The sequence below is a fragment of the Carassius auratus genome, chromosome 45, assembly GCF_003368295.1.
Source record: "Carassius auratus strain Wakin chromosome 45, ASM336829v1, whole genome shotgun sequence".
Classification (NCBI taxonomy): Eukaryota; Metazoa; Chordata; class Actinopteri; order Cypriniformes; family Cyprinidae; genus Carassius; species Carassius auratus.
The window spans coordinates 17,020,760-17,046,602 of NC_039287.1; the positions used below are offsets into that span (position 1 = coordinate 17,020,760).

At 36.7% G+C, this 25,843-nt stretch overlaps 1 protein-coding gene across 4 annotated transcripts in view; it reads right to left on the minus strand.

Annotated features, from left to right (window-relative positions):
* The window catches only part of LOC113063440 (pumilio homolog 2-like), a 165,563-nt gene extending 140,113 nt beyond the window's left edge, over positions 1-25,450 (minus strand). For all 4 annotated transcript variants that reach the window (XM_026233830.1, XM_026233828.1, XM_026233829.1 and 1 more), the window contains exons 1-4: positions 25,295-25,450; positions 23,887-24,253; positions 18,929-18,997; positions 18,643-18,748 (exon numbers count right to left, since the gene is read on the minus strand). In XM_026233830.1, the coding sequence (XP_026089615.1) occupies positions 18,643-18,748; positions 18,929-18,997; positions 23,887-24,240 (529 nt within the window). In that variant the 5' untranslated portion in view covers positions 24,241-24,253; positions 25,295-25,450. The remainder of the gene's footprint in view (positions 1-18,642; positions 18,749-18,928; positions 18,998-23,886; positions 24,254-25,294) is intronic.
* Positions 25,451-25,843: the final 393 nt, after the last annotated feature.

Here is a 25,843-nt window from a genome sequence, read left to right on the forward strand (position 1 = left end):
GGCTCACCTGAAAGACATCACTGGACCCTTGCTAGATCCTCTTCAGTTTGCCTAGAGAGCAAACAGGTCTGTGGACGATGCACTAAACATCGGACTGCATTATGTTCTGCAACACCTAGACAGACCGGGGACTTAAGTGAGGATCCGGTGGTGGACTTCAGCTCTGCCTTCAACATGATCATCCCAAACCTCCTCTTGCCCAAACTAACTCAGCTCTCTGTGCCCACCTCCATCTGTCAGTAGATCAACAGCTTCCTGACAGACAGGGCTGTGTTCTCTCCCCACAGCTCTTCTCCCTGTACACTAATGATTGCACGTCTAAGGACCCCTCTGTCAAGCTCTTGAAGTTTGCAGATAACACCACACTCATCGGCCTCATTCAGGATGGTGACGAGTCTGCTTACAGACAGGAGGTTAAAGAGCTGGCTGTCTGGTGCACTCTCAACAACCTGGAGCTTAACACGCTCAAAACAGTGGAGATGATCGTGGACTTCAGGAGAAACCCCCCTGGACTCCCCCCACTCACCATCCTGAACAGCACTGTGACTGCAGTGGAGTCATTCAGGTTCCTGGGCACCACTATCTCTCAGGACCTGAAGTGGGACATTCACATTGACTCCATTGTGAAAAAGGCCCAGCAGATGTTGTACTTCCTTTGCCAGGTGAGGAAGTTTATCCTGCCACAGGAGCTGTTGAAACAGTTCTACTCCACCATCATCAAATCCATCCTCTGCACTTCAGTAACTGTCTGGTTCAGCTCAGCTTCTAAATCTGACCTCAGAAGACTAAAGAGGGTAGTCCGGACTGCTGAGCGAATCATCGGTACAACCCTCCCATCTATTCAAGAACTGTACTTATCCAGATTGAGCAAAAGGGCTGACAAAATCACTCTGGACCCCTCACATTCAGCACACTCCCTCTTTGAACTGTTGCCATCTGCTCGACGTTACAGAGCACTGAGCACCAGAACGACCAGACACAGGAACAGTTTCTTCCCTCAGGCAATCCATCTTATGAACAGCAGATAATAACTGTGGAACACTACACTATTTATATTTATATACACACATACTTAGCGTACACATACATTTTTTGCACATAATGTACATGTACATACATAAATTGCTCATTGTAATATACTTGCCATACATTGTCAATTTGTATATTGTTATTCCTTACCCACCTATTTGTATTTTTTTGTATTTTTTATTCCTTGTGTTTTTTGTTCTGTCGCTGTTTTGTTGCACTGCGGAGCTTCTGTCACGAAAACAAATTCCTCGTATATGTGAACATACCTGGCAATAAAGCTCATTCTGATAATCATAGACAGTGCAGTGCCTTGAAAAATGTTACAGCTATTTTTATTTTATTTATTTTTCATATAAAAATATATGAAATCATTCCTGGAGCAATCCAGAAAAATAATGGGTTGAAAGTCACGTCTCATGAGTTTCTATTTCAAATCTGAAGATACCACCATGAAAAATGTGATTCCTGTAACCATTTTTTTAAGACTATGTCTAGCTTAGGTAAAATACCTTTAGATACCTCAGATACCTTTCTAACTAAATCAGGATTTTACAGCTGTGGATATTTTTATGACTCGCTATTACAATGACTCTGATACGTACTGCGTTTTGATTATGCATGTTTTGATGTGTACTGCTTACACAAATTTAGCAAATACATTCCTTATAAGCTTTCCATTGAAAAACAGCGATCTTTCTTCGATGCTTGAGGCTTAGACCTTCATAATTATACATAGTTTGCATTGATGAATTGTGTGCCGTTTCATTCAGTAAACACTGAAGTATGCAAACAAAGAGCGTTCAGTGCGTCGGCGTCCAGGTGCGAGTTAACATGTTAAGAAATCAGACATCGGGAGGGGAAGGGGAATCGAGTGCGATTTTGTGTTTCTGTCGATCTGCAGTCTCTTATGATAGTCCTTCCGCATATTTTCAATCCTCCCCGTTTGCTATTTTACTGGCTACGTTAACATGCACCCAAATAATCTGTTTGTATCAATAATCCAATTGGAATGGATCGGATTGAACCACGAAACTGAAAGGACTGCCCATGTGCAATGACGTAGAAATAATGATGTATGACGCACAGGACAAGTGGCTCTTCCTTTTGAATAAAGTGTTGTATAAATGTTAGTCCTCTCATTATAAAACTCTCCTTTCACTCAGCAATTGTGAAATGAGCAGGACAACCTTGTTTTGGAGACTCATCCACAGGCAACCCGTTTTGGGCGTGGGTAAGTGCTTTTTTTTGCGTGATAAATAGGAGCAGTAAAGCACAGTGGTTTATATGTATATTTATCCATAAACTGGTAAATAATATAACAAATTCAAGCTGCAAGCAGCGATGAACGGGCCCTCGCACACGGGCTCACCGGCAGCGAGTGGCTTTAGTAAATAGGTGAACGGTGCGAAACATGCATTTAAACTCATAAATATAAGTGGAATATATCAAAGTTTACTCCATATTTGTGCGAATATTTGTGTTGCCAGAAGGTGGTGCTCTCATTATAATGGACTATTGGCCTTCAGATGTGTTCAGGGCAGGACTCTTATCGAACGTGAAGTTTGGGGAAGATCGAACAAATTATGCCTGAGTTACAACAACTTCTCTTGCTGTGGCGAGACATCAAAATTTGTCACGACGCCATGGACATGCCCTTTAACAAAAACTCAAGATATCCACAAGTTAACATTGCACAGGCCTTTAGATTAGACTGACTACAAAAAATACATTAATCTCAAAAAAAATTCTAGGAGTAGTTTGTCACAGCATACAACATGTCACTTCCTGTTGCCAGCAGGTGGCGCTATGACTATAACTGAATATGGGCATGTAGATCTGTTAAGGGCAGAAGTCTTATCTAACATGTGAAGTTTGGGGCAGATTGGACATTGTAAGTCTGAGTAACAGCAACTTCATTTTTCATGGCGAAACATCGAATTTTGTCAGGCCGCCACAGACACACCCTTTAACGAAAACTCAAGATCTTCGCAATTTAACATCGCAAAGGACTTTAGATTAGGCATACCAAATTTGGTGTTGATTTGAAGAAATCTCTAGGAGGAGTTCATTAAAATACAACACATGGAAATGACCAAAATTACACAAAATTTGCTCATAATATTAAAAATAACCGACTTCCTGTTGGGTTTAGAATTTTGGTCCAAGAGTCTTTTTTGTAGGTATTGGTGTGTTACATATGTGTGCCAATTTTTGTGCATGTATGTGAAACATAGCTGGAAGGCTGTTGATTTTCTTAGTATAGGTGGCGGTGTCGAGCCATTTTGCCACACCCTCTTCTGAATCCTATATGAGACGAAAATTTTCACCAGGTTTGACGCGTGTGCAAAGTTTCATTACTTTTTGAGCATGTTAAAGCCCTCAAAAATGCGATTCATTCGGTAGAAGAAGAAGAAGAAGAATTAAAGCTGCAAGCAGCGATGAACGGGCCCTCGCACCCGGGCTCACCGCCAGCGAGTGGCTTTAGTAAATAGGTGAACGGTGAGAAATATGCATTTAAAGTCATAAATATAAGTGGAATATATCAAAGTTTACTCCATATATGTGCCAATCTTCCTATTGGCAGCAGATGGCGCTATCATTATAAAAAAATTGGCCTTCAGATGTGTTCAGGCCAGGACACTTATCGAACATGTGAAGTTTGGGGAAGATCGAACAAATTATGCCTGAGTTACAACAACTTCTCTTGCTGTGGCGAGACATCAAAATTTGTCATGACGCCATGGACATGCCCTTTAACAAAAACTCAAGATCTCCACAAGTTAACATTGCACAGGCCTTTAGATTAGACTGACTACAAAAAATACATGAATCTCAAAAAAATTCTAGGAGTAGTTTGTCACAGCATACAACATGTCACTTCCTGTTGCCAGCAGGTGGCGCTATGACTATAACTGAATATGGGCATGTAGATCTGTTAAGGGCAGAAGTCTTATCTAACGTGAAGTTTGGGGCAGATTGGACATTGTAAGTCTGAGTAACAGCAACTTCCTTTTTCATGGCGAAACATCGAAATTTGTCAGGCCGCCATGGACACGCCCTTTAACGAAACCTCAAAATCTTCGCAATTTAACATCGCAAATACCTTTAGATTTAACTGACCATGTTTGGTGTTGATCTGAATATATCTCTAGGAGTAGTTTGTCAAAGTACAACCCCTGAAAATGGCAAAAACAACGCCAATTTTGCAGAGAAAATTCTAAATAACCGACTTCCTTATGGGATTCGGATTTCGTACCAAGATACTTTTTTGTTGGTATTGGTGTGTTGCATGTGTGTACCGATTTTTGTACATGTACGTGAAAAATAGCTCGAGGCGCACTCCATTGAATGTGCATATGCACTCCGTTGAAAGTTTATAGGTGGCGCAATCGAGCCATTTTGCCACACCCAATGGAATATTGGCCTTCAGATCTGTTCAGGCCAGGACCCTTATCACACATGTGAAGTTTGGGCAAGATCGGACACTTTATGCCTGAGTTATAACATCTTTTATTCCCATGATGAGACATGGAACTTCGTCACGGCGCCATGGACACGCCCTTTAACGAAACCTCAAGTCCTTCGCAATTTAACATCGCAAATGGCTTTAGATTAGACTGACCACAATAAAGACATTGATGTCATAAAATTTCTAGAAATAGTCTGTCACAGTGTAAAAATATGTCACTTCCTGTTGCCAATAGGTGGCGCTATGACTATAACTGAATAGGGGCATGTAGATCTGTTCAGGTCAAGAGTCTCATCCAACATGTGAAGTTTGGGGCAGAGTTACAGCAACTTCCTTTTTCATGGCGAAACATCGAAATTTGTCAGGCCGCCATGGACACGCCCTTTAACGAAACCTCAAGTCCTTCGCAATTTAACATCGCAAATGGCTTTAGATTACACTGACCAACTTTGGTGTTGATCTCAATAAATCTCTAGGAGGAGTTCGTTAAAGTACAACCCCTGAAAATGGCAAAAGCAACACCAATTTTGCAGGGAAAATTCAAAATAACCGACTTCCTGTTGGGATTCGGATTTCATACCAAGAGACTTTTTTGTAGATATTGGTGAGATACATGTGTGTACCAATTTTTGTACATGTACGTGAAACATAGCTCGAGGCACACTCCGTTGAAAGTGTATAGGTGGCGCTATCGAGCCATTCTGCCACACCCGGTGGAATATTGGCCTGCAGATCTGTTCAGGTCAGGACTCTTATCACACATATGAAGTTTGGGGAAGATCGGACATTTTATGCCTCAGTTATAACATCTTTTATTCACATGGCAAGACATCGAACTTCGCCATGGTGCCGTGGACACGCCTTTTAATGAAAACTCAAGATCTTCACAACTGAACATCGCACAGGCCTTTAGATTAGACTGACCACAAAAAAAATTTCTAGGAGTAGTTCGTCACAGCGTAAAATATGACACTTCCTGTTGCGAATAGGTGGCGCTATGACTATAACTGAATATGGGCATGTCAATCTGTTCAGGTTCAGAGTTTCATCAAACATGTGAAGTTTGAGGCAGATTGGACATTGTATGTGTGAGTTATAGCAACTTCATTTTTCGTGGCGAATCATTGAAAATCGCCAGGCCGCCACAGACACACCCTTTAACGAAAACTCAAGATCTTCGCAATTTAACATCGCAAAGGACTTTAGATTAGGCATACCAAATTTGGTGTTGATTTGAAGAAATCTCTAGGAGGAGTTCGTCAAAATACAACACATGGAAATGACCAAAATTACACAAAATTTGCTCATAATATTAAAAATAACCGACTTCCTGTTGGGTTTAGAATTTTGGTCCAAGAGTCTTTTTTGTAGGTATTGGTGTGTTACATATGTGTGCCAATTTTCGTGCATGTACGTGAAACATAGCTGGAAGGCTGTTGATTTTCTTAGTATAGGTGGCGCTGTCGAGCCATTTTGCCACACCCTCTTCTGAATCCTATATCAGACGAAATTTTTCACCAGGTTTGACACGTGTGCAAAGTTTCATGACTTTTTGAGCATGTTAAAGCCCTCAAAAATGTGATTCATTCGGGAGAAGAAGAAGAAGAAGAAGAAGAAGAAGAAGAAGAATAAACAAAGCAGATACAAGAGGGTCCTCGCACCTCGGTGCTCGGGCCCTAATAAACGAAGCAATTCCAAGAGGGTCCTCGCACCATCGTTCCTCGGGCCCTAATAATAAACCGAGCAATTCCAAGAGGGTCCTCGCACCATCGTTGCTCGGGCCCTAAATATAGCTGCAAGCAGCGATGGCGGGCTCAAGCCATCAGTGCAACGCCACCCCTGTGGCATCAGGTAAATTGTGCCCAGCGGGCACATGCATTCACAATAGCCCTCTGGCAGTCAGGTTTTAAGGGAAAGGACAGTTAAAGGGTTAATCCGAATCATCTAGACTTTGAAATCACATTCACAGAACAATCTATATAACTTTAGTTACACATTACAATAATATTTGATTCATAAACATTAACTATGTTAACATGAACAATAATTATTTTAAGATAATTAACAATAATTAGGTTAAGACTTGACCATTGGACAAAAAATGGTGACTGGGTCACGGGGGCAGAAGAAGAAAAAAAATTTGTGAAAAAAATGACAAATAGAATAGCAAAAGAATTAAGAATTAATGTGAAGATTAATTTTTAGTCAATTCTGCAAGACAGACTTTTCAGGATAGGAGATGGAATAAAAATAAGCTCCTAAATCTAATGCCAGATTCTGGAAGATATATTCCTCAAAGCATCATACAAAAGTCACTCAGAACCCATCTGTTCATAAAGCCTATATATAAAGTCTTAATATATAGTATTTCACAATACTTCATGGTATTCTAATTAAGTCATTTTTGGGATCTTTTAAGTCTCTCAGAACCTGACACCTTGTAATTCTGGAGACTCCAGGAAAGTTGCAGCTCTGAAAAATGGTGGGACTGTAGACTAAATACTCCCTGATAGTTTTACACCTAATTATTCACTTTAATTCTTAATTATTTTCCAGTTAATGTGTTTCTGTTCTTCTCCACTTGTTTTTTTCTGACCCCTGTGACCCAGTAAGCATTTTGCTGTCCAGTCGTCATGTCTTAACTCTGCAATAACTGTACTGTACTAATTTTGAATATTTCTCATGGGGATTTAATAATTTTGGATTTTCAGTCTGAGTTAAACTTTTGTTTTTGACTCATTTTATCAGTAAAGGAAAAATGGTTAATAATTCTTCACACCTGAATAAAAGGAGTTTTTTTTCTTTTCCAGTCTTCATGGTCAGCTACGTATATAATCACACTCGTTGCCTTCTCTAGTGCAGCTCAACCAATTTACATCCCATTCGTCCGTATTTGTGATATTACAAATCCTGGAAAATATTTGTTGTAGCCCAAACAAGTTGTTCGTTGTTTTTTTCTAAAATGTGATTTTTGTTAAATAAAATTATCCTATTGAATTGGACTTTGAGCTTTGAATCTTTGCAGAACTTTTTTATGCTGAAACAGCAACATTACAGACTAACTAAAGTTGAAAGTGTGAAACAACATAATAGCACTCCTTTAATATGCATTATTAAGCAGTTAATAAATACAGCTATAAATGTTTTGTTCTTGAGCACATCTATAAAGTTCAATTATTGTATTTTCATACTTTAAGGATCTTTTTATCATTTATATATATATATATATATATATATATATATATATATATATATATATATATATATATATATATATATATATAAAATGTACTGGCTTTCCAATGCCGTTGCCATTGATAATAGGAGTAAGCAAGTTTAGAACACCTACAAACAAGAGTCCATGCAGACGGATGTAGATGCATAACTCTTAAGTTCAGATAAATGTCATGTCATGTCACAGGATGTCATAGGTCAGTATCAAATGAATTTGAAATTATTATTTGCAGTACAAATAAGGATTCTTAGGATGTTTTTAAATCCCTAAAACTGTCAGAAAAGGATAAGATATTTCTTAAGCTGTAATGAAAGGGGAAAAAACCCACCATTAGCAAAAACAAAAACAATAAACATTTAAAATACTGATTTTTTTTCCCCCTGATGATTAAAGAGATGATTAGGTCTCTCTCTCTCTCTCTCTGTCTCTCTCTCTGCCAGATAGCCCCTCCCCTCCCTACAATTCACACACACCGTCAGTCACCAAAAATGCAGTCAGTCACCAACCCCCTCACACTCCCCCTCCCTCTTTCCCTCCCTTCCCTCACACAGACAGAGTGGCCAGAGTGAGATCATGTTAGTTAAGAAGTCTGACAGTTTTTAAATTTTCTGTTGTCCATACAGTGTTGTAAAGTCGTGAAACTATGCATATTTCCTCAGAATGATTTGATCTCTGTATGAAAAAATGCTTTGAAATGTTTGGAAGCTGCAATTTAAAAATACAAGCCAATTAATGATTCCCTTTTTAGTTCTGTGTTTGTTTATTTTTATTTTTTTATTTATTTATTTATTTATTTTGGAAGATAACAGCCTTTAATCTCCTCAAAATAAATGTGCATATAAACTATGAACAAATTATAGCTGTATTTATAAAATTAATTTTGGGAGAAGGATATATAAAGCATGAACTGGCTATTTACTAATGCTTAGCTAGGAGTGCAGCTATTATGAAGTGTTACCAATGCATTTACTAATGTTAACAATTGAGACATTATTTTAAAGTGTTACCAAATCCTTAAATAATTTAAAAGTGTTTTGTTATGATTTCATTAACCTTTAAGCATTTGTGAAATAGTTCTGCTTGCATCACAGCTTAGTCTTCATCTGTGAGCTGAACAGTTTTACTGTTACATCCATGAGATTATGTAAATTCAAATAAATGTCATGTCACAGGGTGTCAGAGGTCAATATCAAATTAGTTTGAAATTATTATTTGCAGCTAAAATAAGTATTTTTAGAATTTTTTTAATCCCTGAAACTGTCAGAAAAGGATAAGGCCTAAGATATTTCTTAAGCTGTAATGAAAACAGCACAATTAGCAACAACAACAAAAAAATAACAATTTAAAATAATATTTTTTTCTGGTGATTAAAGATATGTTTAAAGATATGAAGTCCCTCTCTCTCTCCCTGTCTTGTCTGCCACTCACCTCACACCTCACACCTCTCCCCCACTCACACTCACACACACAGTCAGCACACATACATTCCTCACACAGAGTGACAGAGTGAGATCAGATGTCTGACAGTTTTTTAATTTTCTTTTAATCATACAGTGCTGTAAAGTCATGAAACTATGCATATTTCCTCAGAATCACTGGTTTTCTAAATGAAAAATGTTTTTTAAAAGGTTTGGAAGCTGCAATTTAAAAATACAAGATGATTAATGTTTCACTTTTTACTGTTATTTCAAAAAATCACCACGACAAAACCGTTCAAGCTATCCAAAATTCATTCGCAATTTAAGTTCCTCAATGTTTTTTCTTAATGTAGACAAAGTTTGGTGTGTATAGTGTACTTCCCCTGGGAGGAGTATGCATTAATTCCCAAAAGAAAATTCCCAAAAATCCATATTCAAGTCAAAATAGCCAACTTCCTGTTGGTCATAGCTTATGACTGCGAATTAGAAAGTTGTCCATCTTGATAAGAACAATTTATGTACCAAGTTTGGTGTCTGTAGCTAAAACTAACCCCCCCACTTTTGACAAAAGGTGGCGCTATAGAGTGCCTCTTCCACGCCCTTTTAAAAGCTTTTGCCATGGTCTAGCTATCTTTAATACTGATATCTGTTTCGAGTTTCATGTAAATCTGACCTAGTTATCTGCCTAAAAATCACCAGAACAGAACATTCAGGTTTGACACATTGCCATGGCAACACTATATTAGATATAAATATCCCCACAACAGATTTTCTTCGGCCGTGTTTTGTCATTATTCTGATGAAGTTTGAAGCAAATCAAGTAAAAATAAGATACTGAATTCAAAGCGTTCTGAAAATGATTCACTTCCTGCTGCCAGTTGGTGGCGCTATAACTTTGACTCCTAATAGTCACATATATACGATCGGTATCATACAACGAACAAACCAATTAAGTTTGATCAAATTCAGCAAATGTATGTGGATGTTATTATACATTTCCTGTTTCTCATTTCTCGCCATAATTTCAACGCCTCGCCACGGGCAAACCGTTCGAGATATCAAAAATCTCTTCGCAATTTAGCATCCCCAATGTCTTGAGATCGTGTTCACCGAGTTTTGTGTTGAACGGGTGGAGTTCCTCAGAGGAGTATATCAAATTCCAGAGCATGTGTTTTTCATAAAACCCTAAATAGCCAACTTCCTGTTGGGCGGAGCTTATGACATGCAGTGTGAAAGTTGTTTGGTTTGATGAGTTATATATATGTACCAAGTTTCATATGTATACGTGCAAGTATGCATGATATATGGCCCTCGGTACTACAGGGGGCGCTGTAGAGCCCCTGTGCCACGCCCGTGTATCAGACTCTGCCCGGCCCTAATGGCCGCAGGTTCCAAGGTGTGTGCCAATTTTCAAGAGTTTTTGAGCATGTTAAGGGCCACAAAAGCCCCCGAAACCTTAGAAAAAAATTTGAAGAATAAAGAAAAAAAATAATAATAATAATCCTAAGGAAAACAATAGGGCTCTCGCCCTCCAGGCTTGAGCCCTAATAATAATCCTAAGGAAAACAATAGGGCTCTCGCCCTCCAGGCTTGAGCCCTAATAATAAACGAAGCAGATACAATAGGGTCCTCACACCTTCGGTGCTCGGGCCCTAATAATAAACGGAGCAGATACAATAGGGTCCTCACACCTTCGGTGCTCGGGCCCTAATAATAAACAAAGCAGATACAAGAGGGTCCTCGCACCTCGGTGCTCGGGCCCTAATAAAGAAACAGTGTAGGAGAGTGGTTATGTGCAAACAGTGAGAAACTCTATATTATGTGTCACTTTCACTTTTCACTTTCATTATTTGTAGCTTGTGACATATAAACCCGCACATCAACCAGATCACTTTATTTAACGTTCATGTAAACACTACAATCAAATTCATCAATCGTAATGCATTCAGCCCGATTTAATCAAAAAGTGTGCATGTAAATGTAACCATTGTCTCTCTTTACAAGCAGTTCCAGACTATGACATCATAGTCGGTGAAAGTCCCGCCCATTTGTGGAACTCTGCCCTGTTAGCATATACACAGCCCTAAGTGAGAAGTTGTGGTCTACCATTATGGTTATCTTGCTGTAGCTGCTGAAGATGCAATGTCAGCACTAGTGTTGTCACAGTACCAAAATTTCAGTATTCGGTACCGATACCAGTAAAAATCCACGATTCTCTGTACCAATTTCGGTACCAACGCAAAACACAAAAATATTCTAATAAAAAAAAAAAAAAAAAAAAAAAACTTTTTAGCACTAAAAATAAAACCAATGCCATTCTTTATACTCATTTACAATTTTGTTTACTGTTTTTCATAATTATATAACTTGTAGAAAAAATTTAATTTAATTTAATTTGTCTTTTATGAAATTTAAACATTTTATTTTTGGTAAATAAAGGGGATTTTATTTTTAAATTAAAACATGGAAGAAATATTGTGATTTCTTTAAAAAATAAAGTTTTATAAAAATTTTCAACAGTAGTAGCAGTATCACATTTATTTTCTTCTAAATAATAGTAATATTTCTAGCACAATGCCTTTATGTAAAAATTAACTTTTAGGCCTAATGAATGCATATTTGGTGGTGATGCTTAAGATATTTTTGGTCACTGAGGGTTTCTGTTAAAAAAAAAAAATAAAAAAAAAAAAAAATATCTTACCACAGGTCATATAGCTTCCTCACCTTTTCCGTAACAACGTTGAAAGCTCAGCCAAGATGGAACAGCTGATCATAGCTGTATGTAGATTTTTAAAATTAATTCAGTAGCGGAGCTACTGCAAGCAATTTTTAGTGCTGCAAATCCATTTATCCATTGCTGAAGTTTCCGCGTCTTCATGGAGAGCACAGGTCATGGTTGCTTAGCAATGGCAGAAGCCTCAGGAGCGCAAGAACCCAAAGGATTTGAGAAAAAAAATCAGTAAGCGGCACGCCTAGCGTTTTCCACGCATTTATATACGCGATATGTGTACGCCCCCTTATTGTACGGAAACTCCCGCTTTTTTTTTTTTTTTTTTTAATAACTCGATACGCAGCCAGGATGGCGACGGCCGGCTCCACCCACTTTTGGCTTCAAAAACACTCTCCAGAAACCTATGGATGATGTCATGGACATTACGTCCATGATTTTATACAGTCTATGTTTAAAACACATGATTTCAGCGTGATAAACAATCAGAACCAAAACAGGGGCCGAATTCACGAAACATTCTTAAGAATGAAATTCTTTTTAACTGCCAATTTCTTATTTTCTAACTTAAGAAAAAAGATTGGAATATTTTGTATTCCCCAAAAAATCTTCTTAAGAATGTTCTTATCTTTTTTCTTAAGATTGTTCTTAAGACAAAACTTAAGAAGAATTCAAATTCTTGAAAATAATCTTCTTAATAATCATGGTAAATAACTTCAATTTAGGACAGCCCCAGGCTTGTCTTAAATCTCAAACAATAATTATTTAATGAATTTATTGGGTTATTTCAAATTAATTGTTATATTTAAGCATTACAACAACAGCTACATATAATACACAGAAGGACTAGGGATGTGAACTAGTTTTCTGAAGGGACAGTGATGACTTAATGTAAACATGATCAGTCATGATTAGCCTATGTGTGACGCTGCTTTTAGCCGACTTCAAAACTCATTAGCAACTCTAAAACGAGTCAGAAAGGAATCTTTAATTGAACGCGTTAATTTGAGCTTATAAATATATAATCTTTGGCAGTGTTCAAAAACAGGCCAAATTAACAACATGAAGCTGAGCTCCAGTCAAAGTCTCGACAAAAATATACAGTCTATGGTGCATGCTTTCTTATGATTATTAGGGTAATCAACAGGAAGTGCAAGGAGACAATAGTGTGAGTTTAGCAGCGCGTCATGTATTCATTCAAATAACTGCTGTTATTTTCTTTTTTTTTTCTTAAGATGTTCTTAAGAATGTATTTGAGCACTTAAGAACATTCTTACGAACTTTGTGGAATTTATCTTAAGAAATCAATCAAGAAATTTCTTAAGATTTTTGTGAATCCGGCCCCAGATGTTTTTAGCAGGTACAAGCTGTAATGACTCAGCTCTATTCTGGAAAAGGGGGAGGGGAGCAGTAGCTCATTTGCATTTAAGGAGACAGGTCAGAAAAATTTAATGTTTTTGTTTCCAGTGAACATAGGTATTCTCAAAATGTTGTAATCTTTGGAGTATTTTGAGCTGAAACTTAGACACATTCTGGGGTTAAAGCGGACACGAGAGACTAAATGTAAAAAGTATATATTGTAAAAAGGGCATAATGTGTCACCTTTAACATTTGTAATACGAGTTGTGAAGTCTCAACCATCCGCCAAAATGTTTGTTAATGAAATTAATATAAATGTAACTAATAACCAGCTGAAATTTACATGCTTAGGATGTTTGTATTTTAAGAATGTACAGGGAGACTTCAGATATAAAAACACTGTCAACATGTGAGGCTTCCACACTAAAATATTATGATTTCCTATTAACTGAACAGAATATATGGGGAATAGCAACATGGCGGAACCATGGCTTCACTTTTTATGACATCAGTAGATCAGTGATTCTGATGCATTAGATTTTTCAGATTCAGTCCCACATTTTAATATGGTCTATCACTTGTCCTTTGCAGTGTGTGCTTAACAGCATGAAAAATAATATGTTTATTTTAATTAATAGTGGCAAAGTTTCCAACAAATAGCATGCAAAGGTCACTCACTATATAATCTATATGCTGATATTACTTCAGTTCATCCACTATGTAAACTGAGATAAATCTCCAGTTACAATGAACACATGCACAATGAATCTCTTATTTAAAGTGTATTTATAACTCTGGCATATTGAGCAAATTCTAAATTACATGCCTCTGATTGGCCATAGAGTGCCCACTTTTTTCAGTGGCACTGGTTCTAGAAGTATTTTTTCCATTCAATTTTAACCTGTCCTGAAAAAAATAATAATTGTTGAATGCGCAAGGGCTAATTTTAAGGCAAAAATTTCAATTACGATCTTCACAAAATTTAGTTAAATTAAGCCCTTGTCTAGCGGAGGCTAGAGGGCATTAATTACCTTTATTTGTATGTTTTCTGAAAAGAGTACCTTGTCTCCGCTCACTTCTCGCGCTGACTGTGAAACCTTTAACTATCATTTTGTTTTATTGACACACTGTTTTCCTAATGAATGTTGTTCAGTTGCTTTGACGCAATGTATTTTGTTTAAAGCACTATATAAATAAAGGTGACTTGGCTAGACTGTCATCCGAAGCACCTGCATAAAGGTGATTTTGACTTCGCGCAATCCCAATACATACACATTTACAGTTTAAGTATTCAGGCAAACATAAACCGTTATGTCACTAAATTAAGTGAACGTTTGGGGAAATGTTGGGGAAAAACATCTGATATGCAACATATTAGATCTGTGCATTACAGTAGGTCTTAATATATAGGCCACCTCAATGTTAATTTAAAGAGAAAAGAGTGAATCACTCGCTGCTCTTGATTAAACTGCTTTTGTAGTTTTAATAATCAAATTATTTAAACTTTGTTGGAAAGTGGACATCGCGAGCCAGGTATAAGGATCACTGAATGAGAGAGACCCACTATATGACAAAGGAGAACTCTACCATTTTTATGCTGTAATTCTGAATAATTTACAATGCATACAATAATTAATAATATAATTTCAATAAATTAAAATATTTTTAATAATTACACATTATTTGTTGTGTGTCAGATGTAGTAAGTAGACCATTTTTGTGCCGTGGGTAATAGGAGGCTTTTCCACCCGGGTACCACCCCAAGTATATTTCAAACCTGTGGGAAGCACTGATATAGAGATATATATAAATGTATAAAAGCTTATGAGTTACTATATGAACCAAGCCAACCAGCTACAAGGAGAATCACAAAATTACAGCATTTTACTGAAATTAAAAAAGGAAAATCAGACAAAAAGACTGTACAAGACTGTACAAGACTGCACTTAAAGGAACAATCCACTAATTTTGAAAATATAGTCTAGGTTTGCAACTCCTACAGAGATTAGCATAGATCATTGAATTTGATTAAACTTAGCGTCCCTCTCAAAAATTCCCCAAAGAGTTTCTATATTTTTCCCGTTTAAAACTTGACTCTTCTGTAGTAACATCGTGTACTAAGACTGACAGAAAATGAAATGTGATTTTCTAGGCAGATATGGCTAGGAACCACACTCTCATTCCGACGTAATAATCAAGGAACTTTGATGCCCATAACCTACCCATTACCACCAGATACCATTTCTGTATCTAGTTCATGCACACTCTGTTGCACCTTAGCATATTTTTATGCTTGTTCACAGAATGCAGAACATGTACATTGGGTATAGTGTACATTGTATAGTAAATATGGTACATTGTACAGTGTAGTGTATAGTGTACATTCCACATATAGTGTTTAATCTGTAGTGCTAACTGTATGTACATATTGCGTATAATGTGTAGTGTTAACTGCAAGTTTGTCTAATAGTACACTGTGTGTACTGACCATATGTATGTGCATATTGCACACTTTCACCTGTTGAAGTCAGTTGGTTATATGTTAACCGTTTCTGCCATTTTTGGAGCAGGCTCCCAAGAATTTCCCTCTCCAAGGCACATGTGCTGTGGTGATGTGTCAATAAAAGTGACTTGACTCACATTGTGCTCTATCGTTTATTTTATGGTGACACAAAATACATTGTTTATAGCGATACGTTTTCATTATTTGAATGACGGCAGTCTTGCATGCATTAAACCGGGATGCAGGCAGACACGCGAATAACAGCATGCGCACGCTCATGTCTCGTTGCTATGCGCGGTCACGAAAACAATGTTTGCATGCATTTTTAAGCAACTGATTTTAGGCCGTTGAAAAACAACAGCGCTATGTGTGCACTGTCTCTGTTTCTGTGTGAGAGGAGTGCGTAAGCCAAACATCAGCTGCTAATAGAGCTTGTGAGCATTTTTGCCACTTTATTGGCTTTGAACAATTGCATAAACACATATGCATCCAAATACAAGTATCCCCATAAACAGCCATTTAGGTCTTAAGGGAATGTAAACAGTTGCAAGACAAAGCACATATATAACAGTATATTGGATCCGGACTTCGGTCTTCAAGAGGAAGCGATCCAATATTCGTCCTGTCTGCCATTCATGAAAATCGCTCACTGCTCTTGACTAGGGCTGCAACTAACGATTATTTTGACGATTAATCGGTTTATGTACTTATTTTAGTTTTTTCCATTTTTCCCCAAGTAAATTATTAATAAAGGGTCTTTATCATTCAGCATAGATTTTTAAGAGATTTTAACCATTTTGCATTGTCATATCCTCATCAAAAATATACCTGTATTTGTTGTTTTATTATGTGTTAGTAATCCTTTGTCGAACTCTTCTGCAATCAAAACACTGACCCATACTCTAGCAAATTTCACAAGGAGATTTCAAATAATGTTTTCAACAAGGCAGTCCTTCGAGCTCCTAAAGTAGTTTAACATCCTGAACAAAGCTTATTAAGGAATCTTTCAGAACATATCTTCATGAAGAATAAGGATAAAACAGAATAAATTGTAGTGCATTGTATTTTATTATTTACTGGGAAACAGCTTTATAGCTTATGCTGTGAAATTGTAAACAATCCTTTGAAAAAAGTGCCAATGGCATGAAACCTGAATGGAACTCACAATTTAAAGTAAAATCCATCAGAAGGTTGTCCAAAAAAAAAAAAAAAAAAAATTGGACACACAAAAAACCTGCTGTGTGAAAAAGAGCAGTGGGGGGGGGGTGCATTTCAAAAATCTTTAAACATTTACCTCTCTCATTCAGTCATTAATCTGCACGACTGAATTTTGAACTGGTAAACGACAAACTGATCCCAGAACATGTTTGTAAAGCTTTAAATGTTAACTGTTAAAAAGCAATGTTATCAGCTTTTACGACTAAACATTGGCAAACAACATTGTACTGGAGAAATCTGCTGCACAAATAAAAGTCTTAGGGGCCGTTCACATATCGCGCCTAAAAACGTGTGGAAAACGCTAGGCACACAGCTTTCTCCTTCATTCCAAAGCCCTTGGGCAGTTGCGCCCCTGAGGCATCTGCCTTTGCTAAGCATCCATGACGTGCTCTCTTCATGAAGACGCGAAACTTTCAGCAAAGGATAAATGGATTTGCAGCTCTAAAAATCGCTTGCAGTAGCTCTTCTACTAAATTTATTTCAAAATGGAAATCCATATACAACTATGATCAGCTGTTCCTTTCATCTTGGATGAGCTTTTAACGTTGTTACGGTAAAGGATGAAGCTGATCGGTTAGTTCTTGTCACATGATGCAGCAGAGACGCTGTTCGGGACAAGTATAGGTCTCTGCAGGAAAGTAATGGGAGTTACCAGATCAGAGTGTTTTTACACCATGTTACCTGCTTGGTTGACGTCATAGTGACGTTAGGTTTAGGGGTGGGGTTGGTTAAGGGGGATCATTAAGATTGCATGTTTTAGGAACACCCAGCAGTTTGAAAACACCCACATGGTGATAAACGCCCACTTTTGCTCTGCAGAGACCTAAGTCTAGTTCGGGAAGCACATGACAAAAAACGAGGCCAGCTATTGGCTATTCGCTACTTCTCCTGCTGTACTGGCTGAGTAAAACCTCCGGGGGCTCATTACTGCCACACTTTGGTCACCACAGATCTGAAATATGCACGAAATGAGCCGCTTACAGCAAATAAAAGTTATTTAGCAACGAATCGATGACTAAGTTATTTGACAACTATTTTAATAATCGATTTTAATCAATTAAATCGATTTGTTGTTTCAGCTCTTCTCTTGACTAAATCACTTTTGTAACTAGAATAAGAAAATAAATAAATGTTATTTATTATTATATGAAAAATAATGCTAATGATTATGCGTATATACAATTATTTATTGTAGTTTTTTTTCTTCTATTGCTTGTAATTAGTTTCTTGCTCTTATTTCATCACTAACTGTTTACGTATCTCCAGTGAGCTTGAGTTTTTTTTTTTTTTTTTTCTTGTATTAGTTTGATATTGACATTGGTGAAAAGGATTATAAAAAAGTTATATGGCATCAAATCTTAATATCATTAAAAAAAAACCTTATTGAAAGAAAAAATAACTATATCAAGATATGGTTATCAAGATATAAAATTTATCATATCTTAATATAAGATTTTGGTCATATCGCCCACCCCAATCTCTGATGTATAAAGTGTTTACTTACTATTTGGAGATATTTATTATTATAGGTATTACATGTATGTTTGGTAAACCTTTAGCATAGACTAAAGTAAGCCTTCTCTGAAGCTTAATTTGTCAAACTTCTCCAATTTTATCTCAGCATGAATGTTTCTTCAGTTATATTTCATGATCAAAACATGGAAGCATTTTAGAAGAACTTACGGGAAGAACCCCAGGCATTCTCTCTCCATTCTTCACCCAGCAACATCCCTTTACGTGCATCTTTTACCAATTCATCTGATTCCCACAATTTTTTTGCAGGAAGAAGCTGCAAAAAAGGTAAATGTGGCAATCACTTTTTACAAAGTATAGGCATACAAACAACAAGAAAAAAAAAACAGTGGAGTTGGCATACGTTAACAAGTATGTAATAAGAATATTTAACTCTTAAAAAAATATATTTAAAAATGTATAATAGCATGGCTTTTCAAAGATTCGAATAACATACCTCACCCATTCCACGAGACTCCAGAGCCAAGGCTTGAAAATCATAATTCATCTCATCCACAATGCGCACCTACACAAAGAGACATGACACTTTTTCTATCTTTGCACAGTACATATATAGCAACAAAACAATACTGCTTTAAAAAAATATATAATAAATGGATTACAATGCGTCCCATTTTATTATTATTATTTTTTACGATCATAAATTTTTCACGACTTACAGAAGACACTAAAGATGCACCAATCGATTGTCCAAGGAGTGGAATTGGACGATTTTCCTCATTCGGTCTCACTTTTTTACGATTTTGATCTGAATTCTTGACTGAATAAATTTGATAACTTTAATGGTAAGCATTCATTTGTATTACATTTTTACAATGAAAACTACAGAAATTAAATTTGATAATTTACACTTCTGTAGTATTTCTTACCCGAATAAAAACTTGTATTATTATTATAATAAAACTCTCTATTATTCTATTCCATTTAATTGTGCTGTCGTTTGCATTTTTTTCCTTTTTTGATCTTATTTTATTACCGACTTTTTACTTTAGTTTTTATATATATAAAAATAAATCTTTGTGTTGAAGAAAAGTAGATTTTTGTTTGTATATGCTCTCAATTATAGTATTTTTCAGAGTATAAGTCCCACCCAATTAGAAGTCGAATCAGTCCAAAAACACATAATGACGAAAAAAAAAAAAAAAAACATAAGTTGCACTGTAATTTAAAGGGTTTATTCATCGAAAAATCTAAATGATGTTATAAATAACTCACCCTCATGTTGTTCCAAACCCGTGAGACCTCCGTTTATCTTTGGAACACTGTTTAAGATATTTTAGATTTAGTCCGAGAGGTCTCAGTCTCTCCACTGAAACTGTGTGTATGGTATACTGTCCATGTCCAGAAAGGTAAGAAAAACCTTTTTATTTTTCGACGAACTAACCCTTTAATCGCATTTATTTAGAATCAAGAACCAAGAGAAAATATTAGTGTAGACTTGCGACTTATTTATCAAAATTAATTTGACAAGAGAAAACATTATCTTTTACAGCCGCGAGATGGCACTCTATGCTTTTAAGGGGTAGACTTCAGGAGCACTGAGCAGCATGGAGTGCCCTCTCGCGTCTGTAGACGATAATGTTTTCTCTTGGTTCATGTCAAATTAATTTTGATAAATAAGTTGCACCTGACTATAAGTCGAAGGACCAGCCAAACTATGCGTGTACAAAAATTTTGGACTTGTATCCTCGGTAGGTCAGACTTGGTGCATTCCACTCGGGAGTGTGATGTCCGCAACAATGCAAATCCGGTAAACCTGCAAACAGCAGCATGATTCAGCCTTTGCTACAGCAATTTTCAGCAATTGTACATGTACGTGAAACATAGCTCGAGGCACACTCCGTTGAATGTGTATAGGTGGCGCTATCGAGCCATTCTGCCACACCCGGTGGAATATTGGCCTGCAGATCTGTTCAGGTCAGGACTCTTATCACACAAGTGAAGTTTGGGGAAGATCGGACATTTTATGCCCGAGTTATAACATCTTTTTTTAGGTTCCACAGAATAAACATGTTTTAGGTGTTTTATTTTACATTTTAACTTTTTAATCATACTGACGTGTTTATGTCTCATCTTTTGTTGACTTTATCAGCATTTTAATCCACCTTGTAGATGACCTGGGAATGAAGGTTCACTTAAAGTGGGAGCTAAATATCTTTTCCAACTTGAAATATACAGTCATGCGTTGTTTATTACACAAAATCTGTACCAATATCATGGACCATAAGCATCACTTGGCCCCTGAGTATAGTTTGGGGTCCTCCTCAATGCATCCTGTAAATGTTGTCATACTCTTAAAAATAAAGGTGCTTCATGATACCATAGAAGAAAATTTTTTTCCTGTCTAAATGGTTTCATAAAGAACCTTTAACATTTGAAGACAATAACGGATTATGAAAAGGTCAGGAAGAGATTGTTCTTCAAAGAGCCTTTGACTGAATGGTTCTTTGTGGAACAAAAATTGTTCTGTGAAGAACCTTTTAAGCTCCTTTATTTTTAAGAGTGCATGTCTTTCACACTTTCAGTCTGTTTTTCTTAATTAGTAAAATAAAATTTTATAGGAGTTGAATCATGTAGACAACAGGTTAAGTAAAAATATTAAAATTTAATAGCTCATAAATATAGCAAAATGCTCCTATTTATAGTTACTTTTCTGGCTGACTGATGATGGATACCGAAAGGTTACTGAGGTTAATATAACGTTGCAATGTTAACAAGCTTTACACGTTTTCCGCAGTTTGAAAGTGTTGTCTGTATAATCTCTTATAAAATAGCCTACCTTTTGATGTAAATTCATGTTCATTATGTACTCTATTAGTAAAGAGCAAGGTATGATAGGTTCACGTGCTGCTTGAACTGAGGCACTACTCGCGATCGAGCCTGCCGCATTAGGGACCGTTCACATGTCGAGTCTTTTGCACGCTCAAGTTCGTTATTTCAAATGTAGTCGCGCGGTATGTGTGCGTGCTCATAATGGAAGCGACGCGCTCATTTTTTTCCAGGCGCGCCCGCACCGCATCGAGTTAAAAACATCTCAACTTTTCAGAATCCCGCCAGCGCACTGCAGATCATGTGACAAGAACCAACTAATCAGCTTCATCCTTTCCAGTACCAACGTTGAAAGCTCAGCTAAGATGAAGGAACAGCTTATCATAGCTGTATATGGATAGCCATTTTTAAATAAATTTAGTAACAGAGCTACTGCAAGCGATTCTTAGTCCTGCAAATCCATTTATCATTTGCTGAAATTTACGCATCTTCATGGAGAGAGCAGGTCATGGTTGCTTAGCAACGGCAGACGCCTCAGGAACGCTTCTGCCTGAGCGCTTTGAAAAGGAGAAAGTGGCGCGCCTAGCGTTTTCCACGCGTTTTAGGCACGATATGTGAACGGCCCCTTAAAGAGCACCAAAACTGTATTTATTGTTTGAATTTTGTTGTGAATTTGGAATAATTTTAAAGCTGATACTTTGTAAATTAAAAAGTAACAAAGCTTTTTGCGATTACTGTACGGCAAGTGCACTTCAAATAATTAAGTTCATGCATTAACAGGACACAGCATGGACTAAAATCTTGTTAAGAAGAAGCCTTATGATTATAAACGAGAACTGTTAACGATATTGCCAATATCCACACAGATGACAGCTTTATCTGTTGTAGTTTGATCAAGTTATGAACGAAATAATGCAGAAAAACAGCGTCTTTCTCTTCAAGTCTCCATCATTTCTCTCTCGCGCGCGTTTATCAGGTGTGTGTCAGTGCTGCTGCGCGGCAGATGAGGACTGTTTAAAACTCTTTTTCACACTAAAACTTCGATGTGCATTCTCTCAATGAGCGAACATAACAAAAGATGTGAATGCAAAACAATCAGGAAAAAAGGCATTATATGCAATTTTTTAAGAGATAACATGTAAATACATAGGCCTAGTCACCAGTGGCGACCTCAGCAAAAAATTCACTCGCATTTTAATATTTATGGTCGCAAATGCAACCGTTTTAGTCGCAGTTTGGAGCCCTGTTCAGACACCTTCAACATCTCACATTATCACAGTTTATTTGTTATAGTTCAGAAATTGGAAATAAAATATGACAAGAACAAGTTAAACCATCTCAGAACAAATTCAAGATAACTTTGATAGAAAAATATGCAATGGATTACAATCAACCATAACTTCAGACAACTGACAGTATGACAATATTTACACAACTATCAATACTTTGTTGAACAATTACCAAGCAAGCAATGCTTAATTTTGTTCAGTCTGCAGTGTGAAAAGGTTGCACTAGCAATTAAAGAAATAAACACTTAAGCAAAACATGGTCAGGTCCCTAATTATTATTATTAATTTTTTTTAATCAATTTCACTGGTAGTCTACAGTATGAAGAATTTTGGGGTATAATATTTCACAGTTTGCTGTATTTTGCTATACTCACATAAATAAACTAGTGTCCTGCACCCACAAGTAAAACAATATAATCAATAATATCTGATTTTTTTTAAATTCTTGTTAAAACTACAGAGTAATTCAATCAAGAGCAGTGAGTAATTTACTTTCATTTTCTTGGATTAACATTAAAGACACCAACAGCAGAGCTAGTAAATTAGGCGTGGTCACTTTAAGAGATTATTATTTGATATATATATTATATATTATGATGATACACATCCGATTTCTTTCCAACTCTTTACTTTCACTTAAGACATAACCACAGACTTTTTCGAACACACTTTCCAAGACAGGTATTTGACATATTTAGTATGTATTTGTCGGTAAAAAACCAAGAAGATTTTGAGACGCATCTCTGTGTGCACCCTGAAGACCAGAACGACGCAGTGCTGAATTAAGCTCTTTCACTTTTTGCTCTTTTTTTTTCTGTTTGTTTAAACTGCGATTTGTATTTGTTCGTTCAGGTGCACGAGGAAGCGAACGTCATGAAGGAGAGCTCGGTTCAGAGTTGCTGTCCGTGAGACGTGGCTCTCTCTTGCGCACAGAACACTTTTTATGTAGTATGATCACTTTTTATTTTCTATATTAAGTACAGGTCAAAATAAGTATAATTTGTTTAATTTTGACATAAGTAAATTTTTTACATAAATACTATATACATTATGCTGAATGACGATGATACATTTCACCCATATTTAAAAAATAAAAATATTTGAAATGTTGGGCTTGCATTATACTTTTATATAAAATCAATTTTGTACATTTAATTTGGGACCAGTCTTTGACCCTTTTTAGTTGTATTATTTGAAATGTAACTTTATATTATATATAAAAGGTTATTGGTTTGATATTTTCAATATGTCAGGGTCGCATTTAATTAAACAGTATTCTACTTAATGCCCATGTTTACATGCCTTTGTAGTAGGTTTAGACTGAGGTCTTTCTTACCTGGTCAGCATGGTTTCCTTCACCAGTAGGCCAGCGGTGTTTGCTTGCAGTGCAGCCACCCAATTGTTCCCCAGGCTGCCTTTGAAAAAAATAGCCCACAGTGGCATCATCTTGGGAACGACCGCTCAGTGGAGGCTGTGGGGTGCTGGGATTGGGATTTGCCATCCGGTCCATACCTGGCAGAGGGTGAGCTCCTCCAGGTCCCTGCCCAGCACCTCCCACTGTGGCTAGTGAACCCCCCGCGTGGACTCTGACCCCTCCGGTCTCTGGTGCACCATTTGTGTGCAGCATCCCACCACACGTCTCCTGCCAGGCCACGTCATTCATACCTAAGATGCTGCATGGAATGCTCATTCCACGGAAAAACCTACAGAAAAATTTGCTGTTTTAAGGATCAATTAAGTTAAATGCCATTTAAAAAATTAATTTTGCTCCTGGGATTAATTAAAGATTAAATGTTCATTTTATTCAACAATAATTGAATAAATGTATAATATTAATGCATGTCTAAGTGTTACAAAAATATAACTAATGTAAACAAACAAATAGACAAATAAAACTAACGTTACATAAATTGTCAAAAAGAAAGCCCGAGAATAATTTATCATCTTCAAAAATGTGTCCAATAACAAAACCTTGCGAACTCAATATTAAAAGCACAATTTAAAAACATAATATTTTTAATAAAGTAAAAGCGTTTTAATAAAGACCTAATATTTCTATGTTAATGTTTTGGGTGTGCAGGGATAGCAAAATGCTAACGGCTAACACACAAACGATGGACGGCGGTGAATGTGGGATTTATATTACATGTAAAATAATGATGTTTTGCCTTGGATGCTTCGAGCTCACAACTAAATTATTAAATATTTGGTCTCAATTTGGGTTCTATTTGATCGGTTTGTCTGGTGTTTGTTAGCATCGCAGGGCCCGTCATTCCACCAACTAGCACCTCGCTAACAGTCAGCGCAAGAGTGATCTTGTTTTAAAACAAAACCTGATTTATTTATATTTAAAATTCAATAGCATCATTAAACAGATATTCGACATCGCAACCGAACAGCAAATCAGCAAAAAATCCTAAAAGTCCGATTTCAATATGTTTGTTTCTGCTAGTGCGCGAGACGCTTTGTTGATAAAACAAAACACAGGCCTCTCACCTCTAAAAGTTCATTCTACAACGAACGAATGCCTTAAAAACCATTTACAAATAATTATACTCTCTACACTTCTACCTCACTGTAATGAATCCCACGATGAGATTATTTCATAAGAATCAATTTATAACGTCCTATTTGTTTTGGCTGATGAACTCACAACATGACCCCATGCTTAAGCCTAAACAAAAGTGGCAACAATTGACGTATGCGCTTCTATATAACCATTACATTTGGTCAAACATACTCACGCGTGGTGTGTGATGATGTTCAAGTCTGATCCTTCGAGGGTATGGTGGACGTGTTGTGTTTAAGTTTAGTATCCGTGGAGATAGGGTGTGTGTTTTAAGGGTTGGAAGCGCTTGTGTGGGAGTTTGGGAGGATTGGTGCCCTCCTCCCCGTGCGCACTCTCACACACACAACGCATCCAACATCAGAACTGCACACTAATATTTCAGATAATTCAGATTTACATTTACATTAACGTATCTTTACGCAAAACACTGTTTTCAATGTTTTCAGTTTGTATTATGTTTTACAGAATGGCATCGGTTTTATATGTTATGTAATTATAAGAGAGCTCACTTCTCTTTTTTTTTACACACACACACATGCACACACACACACACACTCAATTTTTCTAAATTGAAATGTATACATAATGAATAAATACGCTTTCCACTGATTTATGGTTCATTGGGATGAGACAATATTGGGCTGAGATACAACTATTTGAAAATTTGGTATCTGAAATTTGTTCAATTGAATCCTTAGCAATGCATATTACTAATCAAAAATAA